The sequence below is a fragment of the Mastigoproctus giganteus genome, chromosome 4 (genome assembly GCF_048544385.1).
Source record: "Mastigoproctus giganteus isolate SK-2022 chromosome 4, ASM4854438v1, whole genome shotgun sequence".
Taxonomy (NCBI): domain Eukaryota; kingdom Metazoa; phylum Arthropoda; class Arachnida; order Uropygi; family Thelyphonidae; genus Mastigoproctus; species Mastigoproctus giganteus.
Window position 1 is genome coordinate 87,183,076 of NC_143578.1, and position 15,165 is coordinate 87,198,240.

Sequence of the window (15,165 nt, forward strand, 5' to 3'; positions counted from 1 at the left end):
GTTAATTTCTGTTGCTTTATTCCCTGTCTATCAAATGGTAGCGAGGAAGGAAGGAAGAAAGAAAGAAAGGAAAGTGGGGAGAGAAAATGATACACAACAAAGAATTCAACGCCGGAACAGTCTAGAGAAGAATGGGGAAGATTTATTTTTCTGTAAAAATAAAATTAAGGAATTTTTGAAAGCTACTACATAAGAAGCTCATAAATCAGGCATCTTCTGGGAAATAGCATATACCGGATTTTTGGAAATTACGGTTTTTCGAAAGTTATGGTCACAGCATAAGTATTTAAGCATAATTCCTTATTTTTATTAGATAATACAGCAGCTCTGATCCCTGTAATTCCCACAGAAGGACAGTCGCCAGCATTACGCCAAAATGTTAACCACAGTATTTACTGCTGGATCGGTCAGTGGGTAACGTACTTGCCTAAGAAATAAAAGGTCGTGGGGTTCGAATACTAATCCCCGTATGGGTGTTGCGATTGTCCAATAATTTTTATATGAATTTTTAATAATAGTGCAATATAATTTCAGCAGTCGAATCGACTTAAAAACGAAATACTGCAGTATTAAGTACTATACTGTGAATTGGTATTGAATACCTCGCAAAATGAATGATTCTATACGTTGAAAATACATGGCAACAATGACATAGTTTTGGAAATATGTAAACGAAAGTAATAGGTGTTTGGAAATTATTAATGGAACATAATGCATAAAGCCAGCACCTGCTGCTTTTTTTAAAAGTCTGGCCAGCCTGTTTTCTCTCTGTCCTCATACCCAGGCAAATGGGGGGGAACCCCGGAGCCTGCAATCCATATAATGTCCTCATACCTATTAAATATGGTTCAAGTCGCAACTCACAGCTGAGAACTAGTTGAATATGGACGAAAGCACGGGAGAAGACCAGAACGAGGGTTATTTCAAATGACCTTATATTTGTTTTTTTTTTTTTTTAGGAGCATTAGCAACTAAGGCCATATTACTCCGTGAATATGCGGTGGTCATTCCTGACCTTTCCGCATCCTCCGTATTTGGTGGTGACGGGCTCGAACCCCGGTCTAATCAAGAAGCGTGTGCTACGCACTGCTGCTCCTTCCCACCTGGCTACGGAGACGCCATGAATCTTATATGGTCATGTTCAAAAAGCTCTAGATTTTTGAGGTTTTGATGTATTTTCATCCCCTTAAAATAGCTACCGTATTCAGCGAAGGCTTTATTCTTTCACTAACTCCCCGCTTCCCAGAACCCGTAAATATACCTTCTGGTTAAATCGCATAAAGAAATAATTGTTATATTGCAAATTAAGAAATGTTTCATCTTCCACTGCTAAGAATGAATGTCGAAATACAACAAGAACCGTTTTCAGTGTCTGGGCAGAGACGGCCAGCACAATCACTAATCCCTGCATCATCATAACTCAATCCAAATTCACATGGTGCAATAGTTTTCTTTCTTTGTGATGGTACACACATATAGAGCAAAGGGTAAAAGCTTACACATATAGAGCAAAAGGGAAAAGAGACAGAGGAAGACCGAAGAAAAGATGGGCAGACCTCTGAGATCGGAACAGGCGGATCGCCTAATCCGTGAAGGAAGATAAGATAAGTGATGGCACACCACATATCGTCCCAGTTCGAATTTACTCCTAACATCCGCGATCTTTGACGAAAAATGAGATGGTTAATGGTGTCGGTCAATTGCTACAGTCTCCAAAAAACTGCTACAGTATGCAAGATTCCAAATTCTTCGGATCACTGATAAAATTCGAATTTTGACCTTCCAAAAATATTGCTCAATATCGCAATTATGGCGATGTGTGCTGTCAGTGTGGAACCCTGCTGACCAAACCCAAGTGTTACTTTCATCAACGAATTGTTGCATTCTTCTGTGACTGGAAAATTTTAAATTTCAAAATTAAGGTTACCTGCAAATCCCGAAACTGACAACACATTCACTCGTAGATCAATAACACAGAAAGAGGAATAAGAGTAAAAGAGTGTTTTCATGAGGTCCCACAACTCCTCCCCCCCCCCACCATCACCACTGTGAAACGGAATTCTATGCTTTCAGCGTCCTAACGTAGACGTTTAGTCGTTGTTGTTCAAGGGCCGCCTGCCTAAATCTCTACAGACCATAAATTCAGAGGTTTGATAAGTTAAATTGTTTAGAGGCAATTTGATACGCTTGAAACATCAATCTCAATTCAGTTCTTACGTGTTCGCTCCGTCAGTTTGTCCGCGATTTCGTTCCACACTTCCCAAAGATACATATGGGTTTTATAATAATCCCATTATCTCAGCAGATATTTAATTGCAGATCTTCCTTCATACAGATAAACAATCAACTCTCACTTTCTTTGCTTCCATTTTGAATTTACTGGACTAAAGTATACGCGTTGCTGTTGGTCAACGTCATAATCGAAGCGTTATCCGTATTTAAGGGAAGAGCACGCTATAATAACGCACGCTGTTATCAAACTTTCTCTCCGCTCTTATGCATACGAAAAGATTATCTTGCAGACGTTGTAAATCGAAACTTGAAAAAGCTCTGGTATCTTTGCGATGCAGTTAGTTTCATGCATGCGACCTTAATATGTTGCACGTTGGGACACAGCCCCAACATGCGACAGGGTTTACTGCCCCAAACAACCAATAAAACTAAAGAAGCTCAAAGGATCTTTACTTTTATTTGTTGGTTGTCGCATCCGCTTCAGTTTCGCTTGTGTGGATCCAGCTTAAGTCGGCCGTTCTCAACTGCTGTGTCACCGAAAATTTGCAATAAGTTCAAAAATAATACTTCAGGAAGATTCCACTGAGTTCCGTGCCAAACAGTGTGTCGCAAATATAAACGTTTGATTCCAAGTGTGACTAGAGGAGCAGAAGTTTCGGAACCTTTGGAGTAGCATGTCGCGACGGGAAAAAAAAAAAAAGTTCAGTGCGATTTAGTAAGCACGTGTATAATAAATATTACGATTGGCACATTACTGTAAACCTTTAAACGCTTTTATTTTAAAAAGCGTTTTTACGTAAAAATCAAAAATAATGTTAGAACTACTGTTTTTGTTTTTAATTTTTTTTTTTTTTTTCCTTCTGGGAAATTTATTTTTAGCATGTGTACAGTTCTGAAAAACTATTCATTTGTCGAAAACGAAGACGGTAAAAATCGTGGTCACTACAATTATGTTTTGTAAATTATAAATAAATAGTTACCGGGTCAGAAACTATGCTTGAAAAAAAAAAAAAAAAAAATATATATATCTTTATTTAGAGAAAAAATAAATAAAAAAGAGGAGGAATAAACAAAACGATAAGGTCGGTGACCCGGCACAAATTACCTGCTAATAAAAGCATACATAAATTTCAATGAGCAACACCTTTTACAGTTAAAGCACTATGTACGGCGCTGAAAAACAGTTGAGGTCTCTCCGGTCACTAACTAGTATGTGTTTGAAACTATTCCTTTTAATTTATACGAATTTCTCAGCGACTACGATCGCCATATGTGGAAATGGTTTGGATACAAATTCCGAATGAATGGGAAGAATTTGTGAAGACTTTCTGTACCATGGTCCAATTTTTTATTTTAATTATTTTTTTTCTCCTCTGGAATGGGCCCCCAAAAAAATCTGGCCCACCATTTGGCAACATCAGGTGGGTCAGAGTCTCAAATTGAGACAGTACGTGCATTATGGGACTGGCCCACCTTCCCTTGGTGTGGGAAGGTGGGTCAGTCCACCCAGAATCATCTCTCTCCAGGTGATTGATGCTTCTGGGTAGCCACGCGGCCAGACAACAACAGAACACATGCATAATACACACAAACACCTACGTCACTCACATATATCTGGCCCATTTGTAGTGATACTGTTCTTAACAGAGATACGAGGCGGAGTTGAACTGACGTTCTAGGGGCCGCCCTTTACAAAAACATGTGCACCATGGTCCATTTGATTTTGGGCGGAGGTTGTCCGGTTCTTTTACTTTCGGAAAACGCTTTGTTTTCATCTGAAAAAGCAAAAACCAACCACAGAATGCGCAATGGGGAGGGGAATATAAATGAAGACCTTTCTTTATACCTCTATTATTTTCGTATACTTATTTTAGCTCTATCAACCTTTACCTTTTTTCAGTATCTCTATGCACCAGATACCTTAGCAATGTTATTTTCTTCCCTCAGAGCACTAAGGCCTCTGACTCGTATGTATGTTAATTCTTGGGATCATAAGAAGATACAAGAGTGGAAGGTGGCTTTTTTTTTTTTTTTTTAAATCTACGTTGGGCAGAACTGTATGTATCAAAATCAATTAAGGTTGACATACAAAATAGAATAACAAAGCATTCCTTTTTTTTTTTTTTTTTTTAAATAAAAAAAAAGGCTGTTTACACAAAGCGGAACCATTACTAATAAATGATCGCTTTTATTCATTTAAAATTCCCTTAATCAATACTGCAACGAAATTTCAATTAATATTCTCCAAATTTCCACTATCTTCCCTTAACAATTCGATGTACAAATTGCCTCTTAATCAGTCATACTGAATTCAACAAAATCTGTAATAATGTATTCGTTATAATCAAACATTAATACTTATCTGTTGAAAGAACTAAGGTTGAGAACACGATACATATTAGTTCTGCTACAGATAGACAGATCCAAGCTCAACAGCTATTATCGGACACGAAAGTGACCAGCAGTGCCGGTGCCCAAAGGCGATACAAATACAATGCGAAAAACAATTGATAAACAGAGACAGCGATACTCGTATACACATTAAGTCAACTACTGCGTTGTGATAGCATTCAATGGAAGACAAAAAATAAGGGGGGGTGAAGAAATGGATGAATACACGAAACCAGAGTACGATAATAAAGATGTTACGTCAATCACAAGATAACGAAGAGCGCGTAGCCGATCCTCACGTGTCACGCAGGTTATTTCAAGTCTAGCACTGCTAGACTTAAGTCAATATAACTGAAGAACTATTCATTTGTCGAAAACTACTGTATTTTATTGCAGTTATTCCTTTAGTATTTAGTTGTATAGAATTTTTGTTTATATTTATACGACTTATTTTAAAATTTTGAGTATACAGTATTTATCTCTCTATATATTCCAGCCAATGAGAGAAGATGGCAGGAAATGGCGTTACTCATTTGAGCCAATGAGAGATGACGGGGAAATTACGTCACTTATTCAAACCAATGAGAGATTGATGGGGCAATAAGTAACTACAAATGCGCAGGTAAATAATTACAGTACATTGTTGTCTTCCTTCCATTGAAAGACAACTGCCCCCATAACGTTCGCCAAGCTTGTGCACGTGCTTCTCTGTCTAATACCACGCCCGGCATCATTTGATGTTCCATTGTAATGTCAGCTGATGAAGGGACTCGATACTTTATTTGTAAATACTGTATTTGTATAGTTTGTAAATATTTCAGTCCTGCTCTTTGGGATGCAACAACATCCCATACATTATGGAATGCGAAGAAAAAGTTATTTTCCTAAGTGATCTATGTAAACGCAGGTAAATAATTAGATAGTGATATTTATTCCATCTTCAGAATGCTGCCTGGTGGAGGCTGGGGTAGCCAATGGGAGAAGAGGGATGTGGGTCACGTGGTACAAGTGGGCGGGGAAATTGCGTCACTACAAATGCACAGGTAAATAATTACATAGGTCATTTTCTGATTACATATCGATCAGTGCGTTTTTTTTTTTTTTTTTTTTTTACGTAGAAAAGATTTTATTCTGGTTTTTTTTCGCCCAACAAAAAGGCAAATTGACCAAAGGATCAGCGTAATTAGAGGTCTCATAACCTAGGTTGTTTTGGTGCTTAACAAACAGCACATATCATCCAGTGTATTTTATAGAAACACCACCGATAAAATGGAGTGCAGGAATTGCACTTCGTTATATCTTGGCATTAATCACAAAGCACATATGTGCTCTGTGTCATTCAGAACTTTTATAGATTTCCTTTCGTTCTTGTGGACAAGAGCTACTATAGTCAACATTCTCATAAAACTGCAGGTTTATTAAGAAAATCATTTCGTAAAATATTTGAAAAAAATTAGAATAAACCCTAGATTTTACGGATTTAACAGAAAAAAATTCATTGGTGCCAGTAATTTGAGTGTTCAGGGGATAAGGAAAATCGAGAATACACGTCACGGAAGAGAGTGTCCGAGTGTTTATGGAGAAACTCTCAATCAATATCGTCTACTGTTCGTCTGTGCCTTATTCCTTTATTATAATCTCACTTGCAGTGTATTACAGCCCGTAAAAGATTTAAAATATCTGATTTGCCATTTTCCCACATCTCTGATTTGTAGAGTGGGGGGGGGGGGAATGTTTGTTAGATAGTCCAGCTAAGCTTCAAGAATTTTAAAAGGGAATCTGACTATGAAAATTCTCCAGTACCACAACTTTGGATATTTAGCTCCGACTCTGAATAAAAGTTTTTCCAGGCTTCACTATACAGTTATTGCAAATTATTTTCTGCTAAATATGTAACGGTCACGATAAGTAAAAGCTTCTGGTTTTCAGTGTTTTAATACGCACACAAATATACTGTAAAACTGTTCAAATTTTCAATATATAATTGAAAATTTAAAATGCAAAAATCTTAGGATACAAATACATAGTCTGAAAAAAAAAAACATCTTTTGATTTAACGATTATTCAGCTATAATGGACACCCCTTTCCCTATTAGTTAGTAAAATCGAGGTGTTACCGTATTTATTTATTTTCTTTTAATCTATATCTATGTCATAACCAATCTGTCAATCCCCTTACTTACGGGAGGTGACAGCAGAGCATGACACAAAATAGAGGCAAAAGATTGTAAGCTCGCAGGGACAGTTTTGTCACCATATGCACTAACAACCTCATTAGAATGGTTTATGGGTCGCAGAAACCGTCAAAGAGTATGGAACAAACTTCCTAGCATCTACAATCCGCCCTGATACAGCTATTTTTTTTTTTTTTTTTAATTTTTTTTTTATGAAAACTCCAAACACGAAAGGTATCAAAACCTATAGTACTTAGTACCGTGCATGGGTTGAAGGAGAAGTATGGGGGAGGGGGATGCCGGAAACTTTGCTCTATAGACTAAACATGGGTTTCACCACTTCAAGCCTTCCAATAAGCAAAGTGGTGGTATTCACCGGTTGATGAAAGTCATCTACCAGCTATGCTTCAGAACCAGCTCCAGGTCTATCAGAGACCAGTGCGCGATTTTTTGGTGCACCCTCTCCAACTTCCTATTAAGTTCATGCGTTATATTTTTACTATTAACTGAAAAATACTTATTTTAATTTTAAAAAAAATAATAATGTATGAGAGCCCCTAAAAGATAGAATCAAATACAGTATATTATTTAGGAAACAACTAACCACATTTTTCTCGAATTGCTTGAATCGGAATGTGCATAAATACACGTGCCTTGAGTGACCGGGGTTCAAGCCCGTGAACTCCTCTGACCGTTTGGTCGTCCTGGAGTATAAACAGAAAATTTATTTATTTAAGGTTGACTTCATATCGCGACTTATTTAAGATTTACAGCAAATCAGTGAATTTGCGGGGTATTTTGATGCCCTATGCGACTGCATCGCTCCTAAAGTCGGCCCTGATCTGATTTGAAAGGATTCTGTAACTCCACACGGTAATAAAGGGGAGATCAACAACCACAGTCTTCCTGGGCACGTTATGTCGCATACATGCAACATAAATAGGAAAGAGCCAATGAAGTGTTCTTTAATGCAAAGCCTTCATACAATAGTCTGGAACTCTGCTCTTTTTTTATATCTTTAAGAACCATTTTAACATAGGCGGAAATCTGATTACAATAACCCTCCGATTTCTTACTTTGTTCTAAAACTCAGTATACCGTAAACAGCGGATTACCTCGGGGGGGGGGGGGAAGCGCTCTCAGTCATGGTTTTCGTCATTCCTTCTTAACCACATTCCATTTCAGTTCAGATGATCATTCGTTGTCTTTGATAACGCAGAACTATTCCCTCAAGTACAGTAACAAGCTAATCGCCGGATTCAAATCCTTGAGCAGTACCTAGCCTTTATCTGAAACTCAATCCATTTAAAACTGCTCAACTAACTAAGATGAAAGATAAGATACAATACTGAAAAACACATGAAAGTGTAATTGTTAAAAAAAAAAAAAAAAAAAAAAAAGGTCTCATCTCATAATGAACTTGGCCTGACATGAGATGAGGGTGTGATCCTTAAATAATTTCACCCCATGAGCTGACTTTGCAGCCATGTGGACGATCTGACAGAATTGGTTAGTCTACGACTCCAATCTTACGAGTATAACGCAATACCTACAAGATGCCTCTTGTCTTATTTCTCGGTATGCAGCTGCTATTTGGTCGTCTGTTCCCCTCCCTCGAAATTTAAGAGTTTCTTTTGGCTGCAATACTGGGTCAACAGAATGGCTGGAAAACAGTCCAGGATTTCAAAGAAATGGCAAGACAACAAAAAACCAACTTAACTGGTACAGTCAAAGGCCATTACAGAAAACATTTTTATACGCTTGGTATTAAAATATTGTATTTTTTAATTGCTTTACTACTGACCTACACAGATACCACAACGAAAACAAACAGTTACAGAAACCAAATACTGATTAAAATTTTATGAATCCGGACAGAATGTGCCATGTCGTGAAAGCCAGGGGAAGATTTTCTTCGTCTTAGTTTTTGGTTTCAGCTGCCGGAAGAAGTACTTGAGAAGTATATTCCCAATAACGTTTTCAGAACATCAAGTGCATGATCAAATTGCTGGTATTGTCACTTCAGTCTTGATGTTATGCGAGTGACCAACCCAGAAGCTCTCGTCAATATCTGGGAAGTTAAAATCTAGCAGATCTGAGTAACCTGAAATCTCTTGAAAATATTAGAAATGCAGAGATGTTACATGAATAGTGCTGTTTCTTATTATTGCCGTTTCGTCTTCAAATGCCGTGTTGTTTCAATTATTTTTTTCTATTTATTTGTTTATTATATTGGTATGCCCTCATGACTCTTTGTAGGGAAGAGTCATGAGGGCATACCAATTATGCCATGAGGGAATTAAACCATATGGCTTAATAAACTGAATAATAATGATAAATAAACTCTCTCAGATAATCTTCATTTCTTAATTTAATACTTTAACTATAAAAGCTGTGCCCTAGAGCTCTGCACAGGCCTACATTTTTTTGTTTTTACCCGGCCCGGCTCGCAGTCTAGACGGCCCGATCCGCAGTCTAGACGGCCCGATCCGCAGTCTAGACTGCCCGACCCGAATTTGTTTTTCAAATTTATTACCCATAATACCCGACCCGATTTTTATCCCAGCCCAACAAACTTTTTATATAAATAAAATCGCTAGCCTTGGTTTCTGAAGTTTCATAATAACAAAAAAAAATAAACTTTCAGATTCAAAATTCAATATTAATTTATATAACGGCAATTATCCAAAATAATTATCAATACCTGGTATTAATTATAAAAAGAAGAAAATGTAGTAAATTTTCAATTTACCATACTTAATATAATTCCAAAACGAATATCGATTATCCACCTCTACTAGCCCAAAATTTCTTTCGGAGCTTGCACTGCTGGCGGGTCATTTCCACGAAAGGGTAAAAATTTCAGTGAATTTTAGCGACGTTGACGAACTGCGCCTTATTGGTCAATTAAAAGTGTCAACACACAAATAGATATTAAAAAAAAAAAAAAAAAACCACCTTTTTAAGAATTTAAAAACAAAAAAAAATATGTGTAAAAAATATCTCGAAAATGTCCGAAATAACAATTCATTACAATTATTTGTACCCGACCCGAACATCGCTCGTGTTACCGGTCGGGTCGAGCCAAAGCTAAGAGAGCCAGGCCCGGGCAGACCTCTACTGTGCCCAGATGAACAGCCTAAAACTGACTGAAATAAAACGCAAAGTAATCACGAGTTTTTATTTAATCACGAGTTAATATTGAGTCTTGAGGCTCTGTAGTCAAACCCTTGAAAACGATTTGACAATTATAATATAAAGTGGATAAAATCGTGGAATCTTAGCATTAAGGCCAAATAACGCAAGGAAGCAAACTTTCCATCTATCTTGTGAACTTCTCTGACCGTGTGGTCGTCCCGGAGTATAAACAAAATTTATTTTATTTATTATTTTTTTCCCCTACAACCTTCCTCATTCATACTATTCCATCAACGGGTTATACAGCTCGATTATATCTTCCCTTCCATGTTTAGTTGTCAAACTTTACAGTCCACATCTTAGCCGAGCATCATATGTGCATCTATTTGCATTCATCACTACTTGTTGCTCTTCTTCTCTGAACCCTCTCAAAATGTTTTTTTTTTTATGGTGCGATCTCTAGACCCAAGTATAATATTCCAAATGCGGTCTAACCATCGTTTGGTGTAGAGGGATCATGACGCCCTTCTTACTAGCAGAGGTCCTATAAATCATTGGACAGGTTACCATGCGTCTTAACTGCTTGTTTTTACACTGCAGTGGAAAATTTCATGTAATACTGAATCATAATACCAAAGTTGTTTTCATCTTACGTTTGACATAAATTATAATTTAGGTTAAAAATAAAGTTGTACTGTTATACAGCACACAACAAAAGTATAAATATAGGGGTGACACTATTCAACGGTACGATCAGCAGCAAGCTAACACGAAGCGAAAATTCCATTTGCTCCTAAGAAGTCACTCTTCAGTTCATGCGAGTGAAGGGAGGGCGGGAACTGCAATGGTGAGAATAGACTCAGAATAAATGCATTACTTACTCATGCAGCAAACTAGAAGCATATTTTCTAGATGATCAGACTGGGTGTTGCGTACTTAAAAAGCGATAGCAGAACCGGTTACTCGACCTTTCATTGCAGAAAAACGATGCCAAGGCACGTCGATTCTTCAGCGACATTTGACAACTTCCTTTATATCACAAGAATAATAACTGAATGGGCTTACTGTGAATACACGAATAACTTCGGTGGTTGTCCCACTATTATACACGATAGATCATAATGGTTTGCCTATTAATTCTGCAGTAGCAGTAAAATGCAGGGAAGGGACATGAATTAAACCGAGAAAGGTTTGAAATTTTGACATCTTCAGCTGCTTGATACTCACGCAGCTGAAGGTTTCAAGATTTTAGTGATATAGGTTACATAATTTGCGATTATGTTGTTATTCTCCGAGTATTCTCACAAATATTAAAGCAGAAACGCCTGCCTTCGTATTTTTTTTTTTTTTTTTTTTTTTGTCTGTTTAAGACACCACACCCGTTGTCATTTAATTTTTTTACATTCTTATTAGAATCACTTTAATATTTTTTATATTCTGGTTTAAACATGTTCCCATAATATTTTCCCAATTAACCATTAGAAACATTTATATTATTTCTGCTACTTAAAATTTCAACCTATACTTTTCTGGTAATGAGCATCTCAAGACTTTACAGTTTATGATCAAAGACTAATAAACAACCCTTAACTCGTCAGAAAGTATATATTATATGTTTTAAATGTTTTATTAAGAGCGAAAGCCTACAGAAATATTTTAGATTAACATTAACAGGCACTGGTAGTGTCATTAAAACTCCGGTGGTAACCCAAAATGTGATGTGTACTCTATTGGTATTCTAGATCCAAACGACTTATATGCAGTCTGTCGATAATAAGCCGATTAGACCTCTTGGTCCTTAGACCGCTCATTCAATATTTTGTATTTTAAATGTTATAATAGCAGACATTTCATACAACCTGTAAGCAACCAAAAACAAGATTGTATATAATAAATGTACAAATTTAACAGTATATATAATGGCGTTAAATGTAACGTAACGCCCCCCTAGTTAGATGTTACAAAGAAAAAAAAGAGACTGGTGATATTATATAAAAAAAAAAAAAAAAACTTTCATGTGATTTCCCACATACCTTTCCAGCCTCGGGCCCTCGAATTTGGCTGTTCACCACATCTCTTCTCGGGGTTTCCTGCGGTGCAGCGGGGAATAAAGAACTGCTGTCTGGGAGGTTGGGCATATGACGGGGGACATGAGTGCGACAATACACATCCAAGTCGGCAGGGTCGCGGTGGCTTGTGCAGAAATTCTGCAGATTTAACTTTACGTCACACACAAAACAGCGGAAGCAACGTTCATGAAAAGAAACCCCTCGGCTACTCTCTGCACGGTCGGTCAGATAAACGGGACTTTTACAGCGATGACACGACTTCGGTGACTGAATTCCTTTTGGACTGGTGACCGGAAGAGAGTCTCTATCAGCTGTTTTGGTGTTTGCATCCAGGTCAACGCTTTGCGAAGACAGCAGCTTGAGGTCGCCTTTCTGGTGGCTTCCCTTTTGCTCAGAAAACTCATCGACGGAATTTGAAACAGAACCGGTGTGACAGCCATATGGTAGTCCGCTATTCACGAAGCTCTCCTCGTCTTCGGTAGCATTGTGTCCGTTTTCCACCTGCAGGGAACAGTCTGTTTTGTATCTGTCGCTCAATTCCCGCCAGTTTCCGTCATAGGTGCCCATGGCGAAAGCAATGGAAAGGTAACGGCACGTGCTGCTAGGGCAGTCGCTGTTACGTGACTGGTTGGGGAAGTACGGGAGTCAGCTGATGGAGTCACGATAGCAGATGCCCCAGGTGTTCTCGAGCACGTGAATGTTACACGACAGAGATTGGATGTAGTTTATAGTGTGCCGCTTCACGGTTTCTGCCTATAACTGTGTGATAATGCGATGTATTTTAGTCGTTTTAATACTGCTTGGCGTGTATGCGAGCAACAGCCGCTAAGAAATTCTATTAATTTGTCGTTTGGCCTGATTATCTACTTCACATCAACCTGCCAATTACGTCATTAACTGCAGGAAAAGGTTAGCTCCAACAAGTAAGAAGAAAAGTTGTCTTGCCGTTTGCTCTCGCTCGCAGAACACAACTGTTTCAAGTGACTGGAATAAGCAGAACAAGTTTTTGTTGTTATTTTTTAATTAATCCATAAATTCTCAACGATAATATCTCAATATTCCAAGACATGTCCTAGCATTTGCAACAGCAATAACTTTATAAAGACAATGACAGAAATTCGTTTTCAATGCAAGGAAGAAACAAATAAGTTTCATTTTTAAATGGGGCGGGGGGGATTAAGCAATATGAGTTCAAACAAATAACATTGAGCGCCATTGTTTTTCGAAGTGCCGTATTTTTTGGTCTTTATCTGGAATCTAGATCCTATTCCCTACCCCCCCCCCCCCCTAGAGACGACTTTCTACACGAGAAACCTTTAGAAGTCGTGCACTAGAAAAACAGACCATGCTATCCATCTTGTTTAATGCGTGGGACATAGTACTAAATTTGTGCAATTTCTCACGAGCAGGCACTTACTGTATACATTTCCAAGAGTTGGCACGCAAGGGTAGTTAAATTGCTTTCATTCTAGCATTGGCATTGTCTTCTGATAACCGCTTCATTGTCCTTCCCCCACCTTTTCCCTAAGGCTGTTCCGCAAATTACTGAGCTTCTAACTCGTCTGCCAACTTTTGATTTTTTTGTATTTCAACACACTGGAAGGTCAAATGGTATTTACCGTTAGCTTTCCGCAGCAGTTCTTGCCCTCTTTCTGTTCAGATGTTTATTTGTTTGTTTTAGTTTATACATCCACCTTGCCATCATATCACAGAATTTCGATATCTGATCTTTCTCTCGTTTGATTACGAGACTTATTTGGGTCAAACAATTAATATGGGGGGGGGGATGGCACGTGCAGCACGGAGCGGATAGCTGGCTAAATAACCGTGTTCCATCCATACTGCGAAATTTGTATGAAAAAAAAATATATATATATTCTACTTTAAATTTCTTCATCTACAGCAGTGGCTCCCAACGGTATGCCGCGAGATTAGGAAAGGTTCTATTATGTTCAATGGCGATGACTATTTAGGTGTGTGATTTGAGTGACAAAAGATTGGCAACCATTGCTGTAGAGCAGGGTGGCCAACAAGTCGATCGCGGCTTTAATTTCGGTCGATCACGGCGAATTTTAAATAAATAAATTATATTAAAAAGTAGATTAGTCAAAATCTAAATGTTATTATTATGCGCCCCACTGCATACGCTTATTACAAATGCGCTGAACCACGTGACTACTCTTGTCGACGCGCAGCCAAAATTGACCCAAAAGGATGATGATTTCCGATTTTTTGAGTTGCCACTGTATCATCACCAACAAGTGTTAACCAGCAAAAGATTAAATACTAAAAGTGTTATGGACATTGCTTTAAAAATCGTGAATTCCAACAGAGGACAATCTAATCAAAAGAGACTTTTCAAAATGGAACTCGATGAAAATGAACCAGATTTGATATTACACACAGATGTGAGATGGCTGAGTCGAAGTAAGTTTCTACAGTGATTTCGAAATTTGCTGAATGAAAAATATTTGTTGATCAAAGGGGAGATGTTATCAGCAGTCACAAGATACGGAGTAGTTGTGTGATCTGGCTTTTTTGGCATATTTTACCAGTAAATTAAGTGATCTGAATTTGGAATTACAAGGGAAAAAAATATGGGGGAAAAAAATTTTTTTAATTGATATTTATATGAAGAAAAACATGATTAGTTTTTCTTCATATAAATATCAATTTTTGGCAATGTTTAAGGATCTCAAAGGGAAAAAATCGATCATTTTGCAAATATGCAAGATCATTTGCAAAAATATCCTGTTTTTGAATTTAATAGTGAGAAATGTTTCTTAAATTGAGAAAGTTGTGGAAGATTTTGAAACAAGATTCAGTGATTTTAAAACAACTAAAGAACATTGTTCAATATATTTTTTATCCATTTAATGTCGACTTAGATACGAAACAAACTGCATAAAAAATCGCTGAGATTTTTCTCATGGAGAAAATATTAGCTGAAAATGAAATTATTACATGGCGAAACGATATCTTCCTAAAAGCCAGATCACCATCAAAAAAGACTTTTGGAAATATGTTTGCCAAGAAAAGTACCCAAATGTAAAAAAATGCAGTGAACTTTTAAATTCCTGTTTTGGTTCCACATATCTATGTGAATCGGCCTTTTCTTATTTGAAACACCAAATGCGGAGGATGCGGAAAGGTCAGGGAAT

General features: G+C 37.5%; 1 protein-coding gene across 1 annotated transcript in view; it reads right to left on the bottom strand.

Moving 5' to 3' along the window:
- Positions 1–12,876, bottom strand: part of LOC150086887 (uncharacterized) — an 84,779-nt gene extending 71,903 nt beyond the window's left edge. Inside the window, exon 1 of the mRNA XM_090371661.1 lies at positions 11,969–12,876. Within this exon, the coding sequence (XP_090227787.1) occupies positions 11,969–12,571 (603 nt within the window). The 5' untranslated portion in view covers positions 12,572–12,876. The remainder of the gene's footprint in view (positions 1–11,968) is intronic.
- Between the last annotated feature and the right edge of the window lie 2,289 nt (positions 12,877–15,165).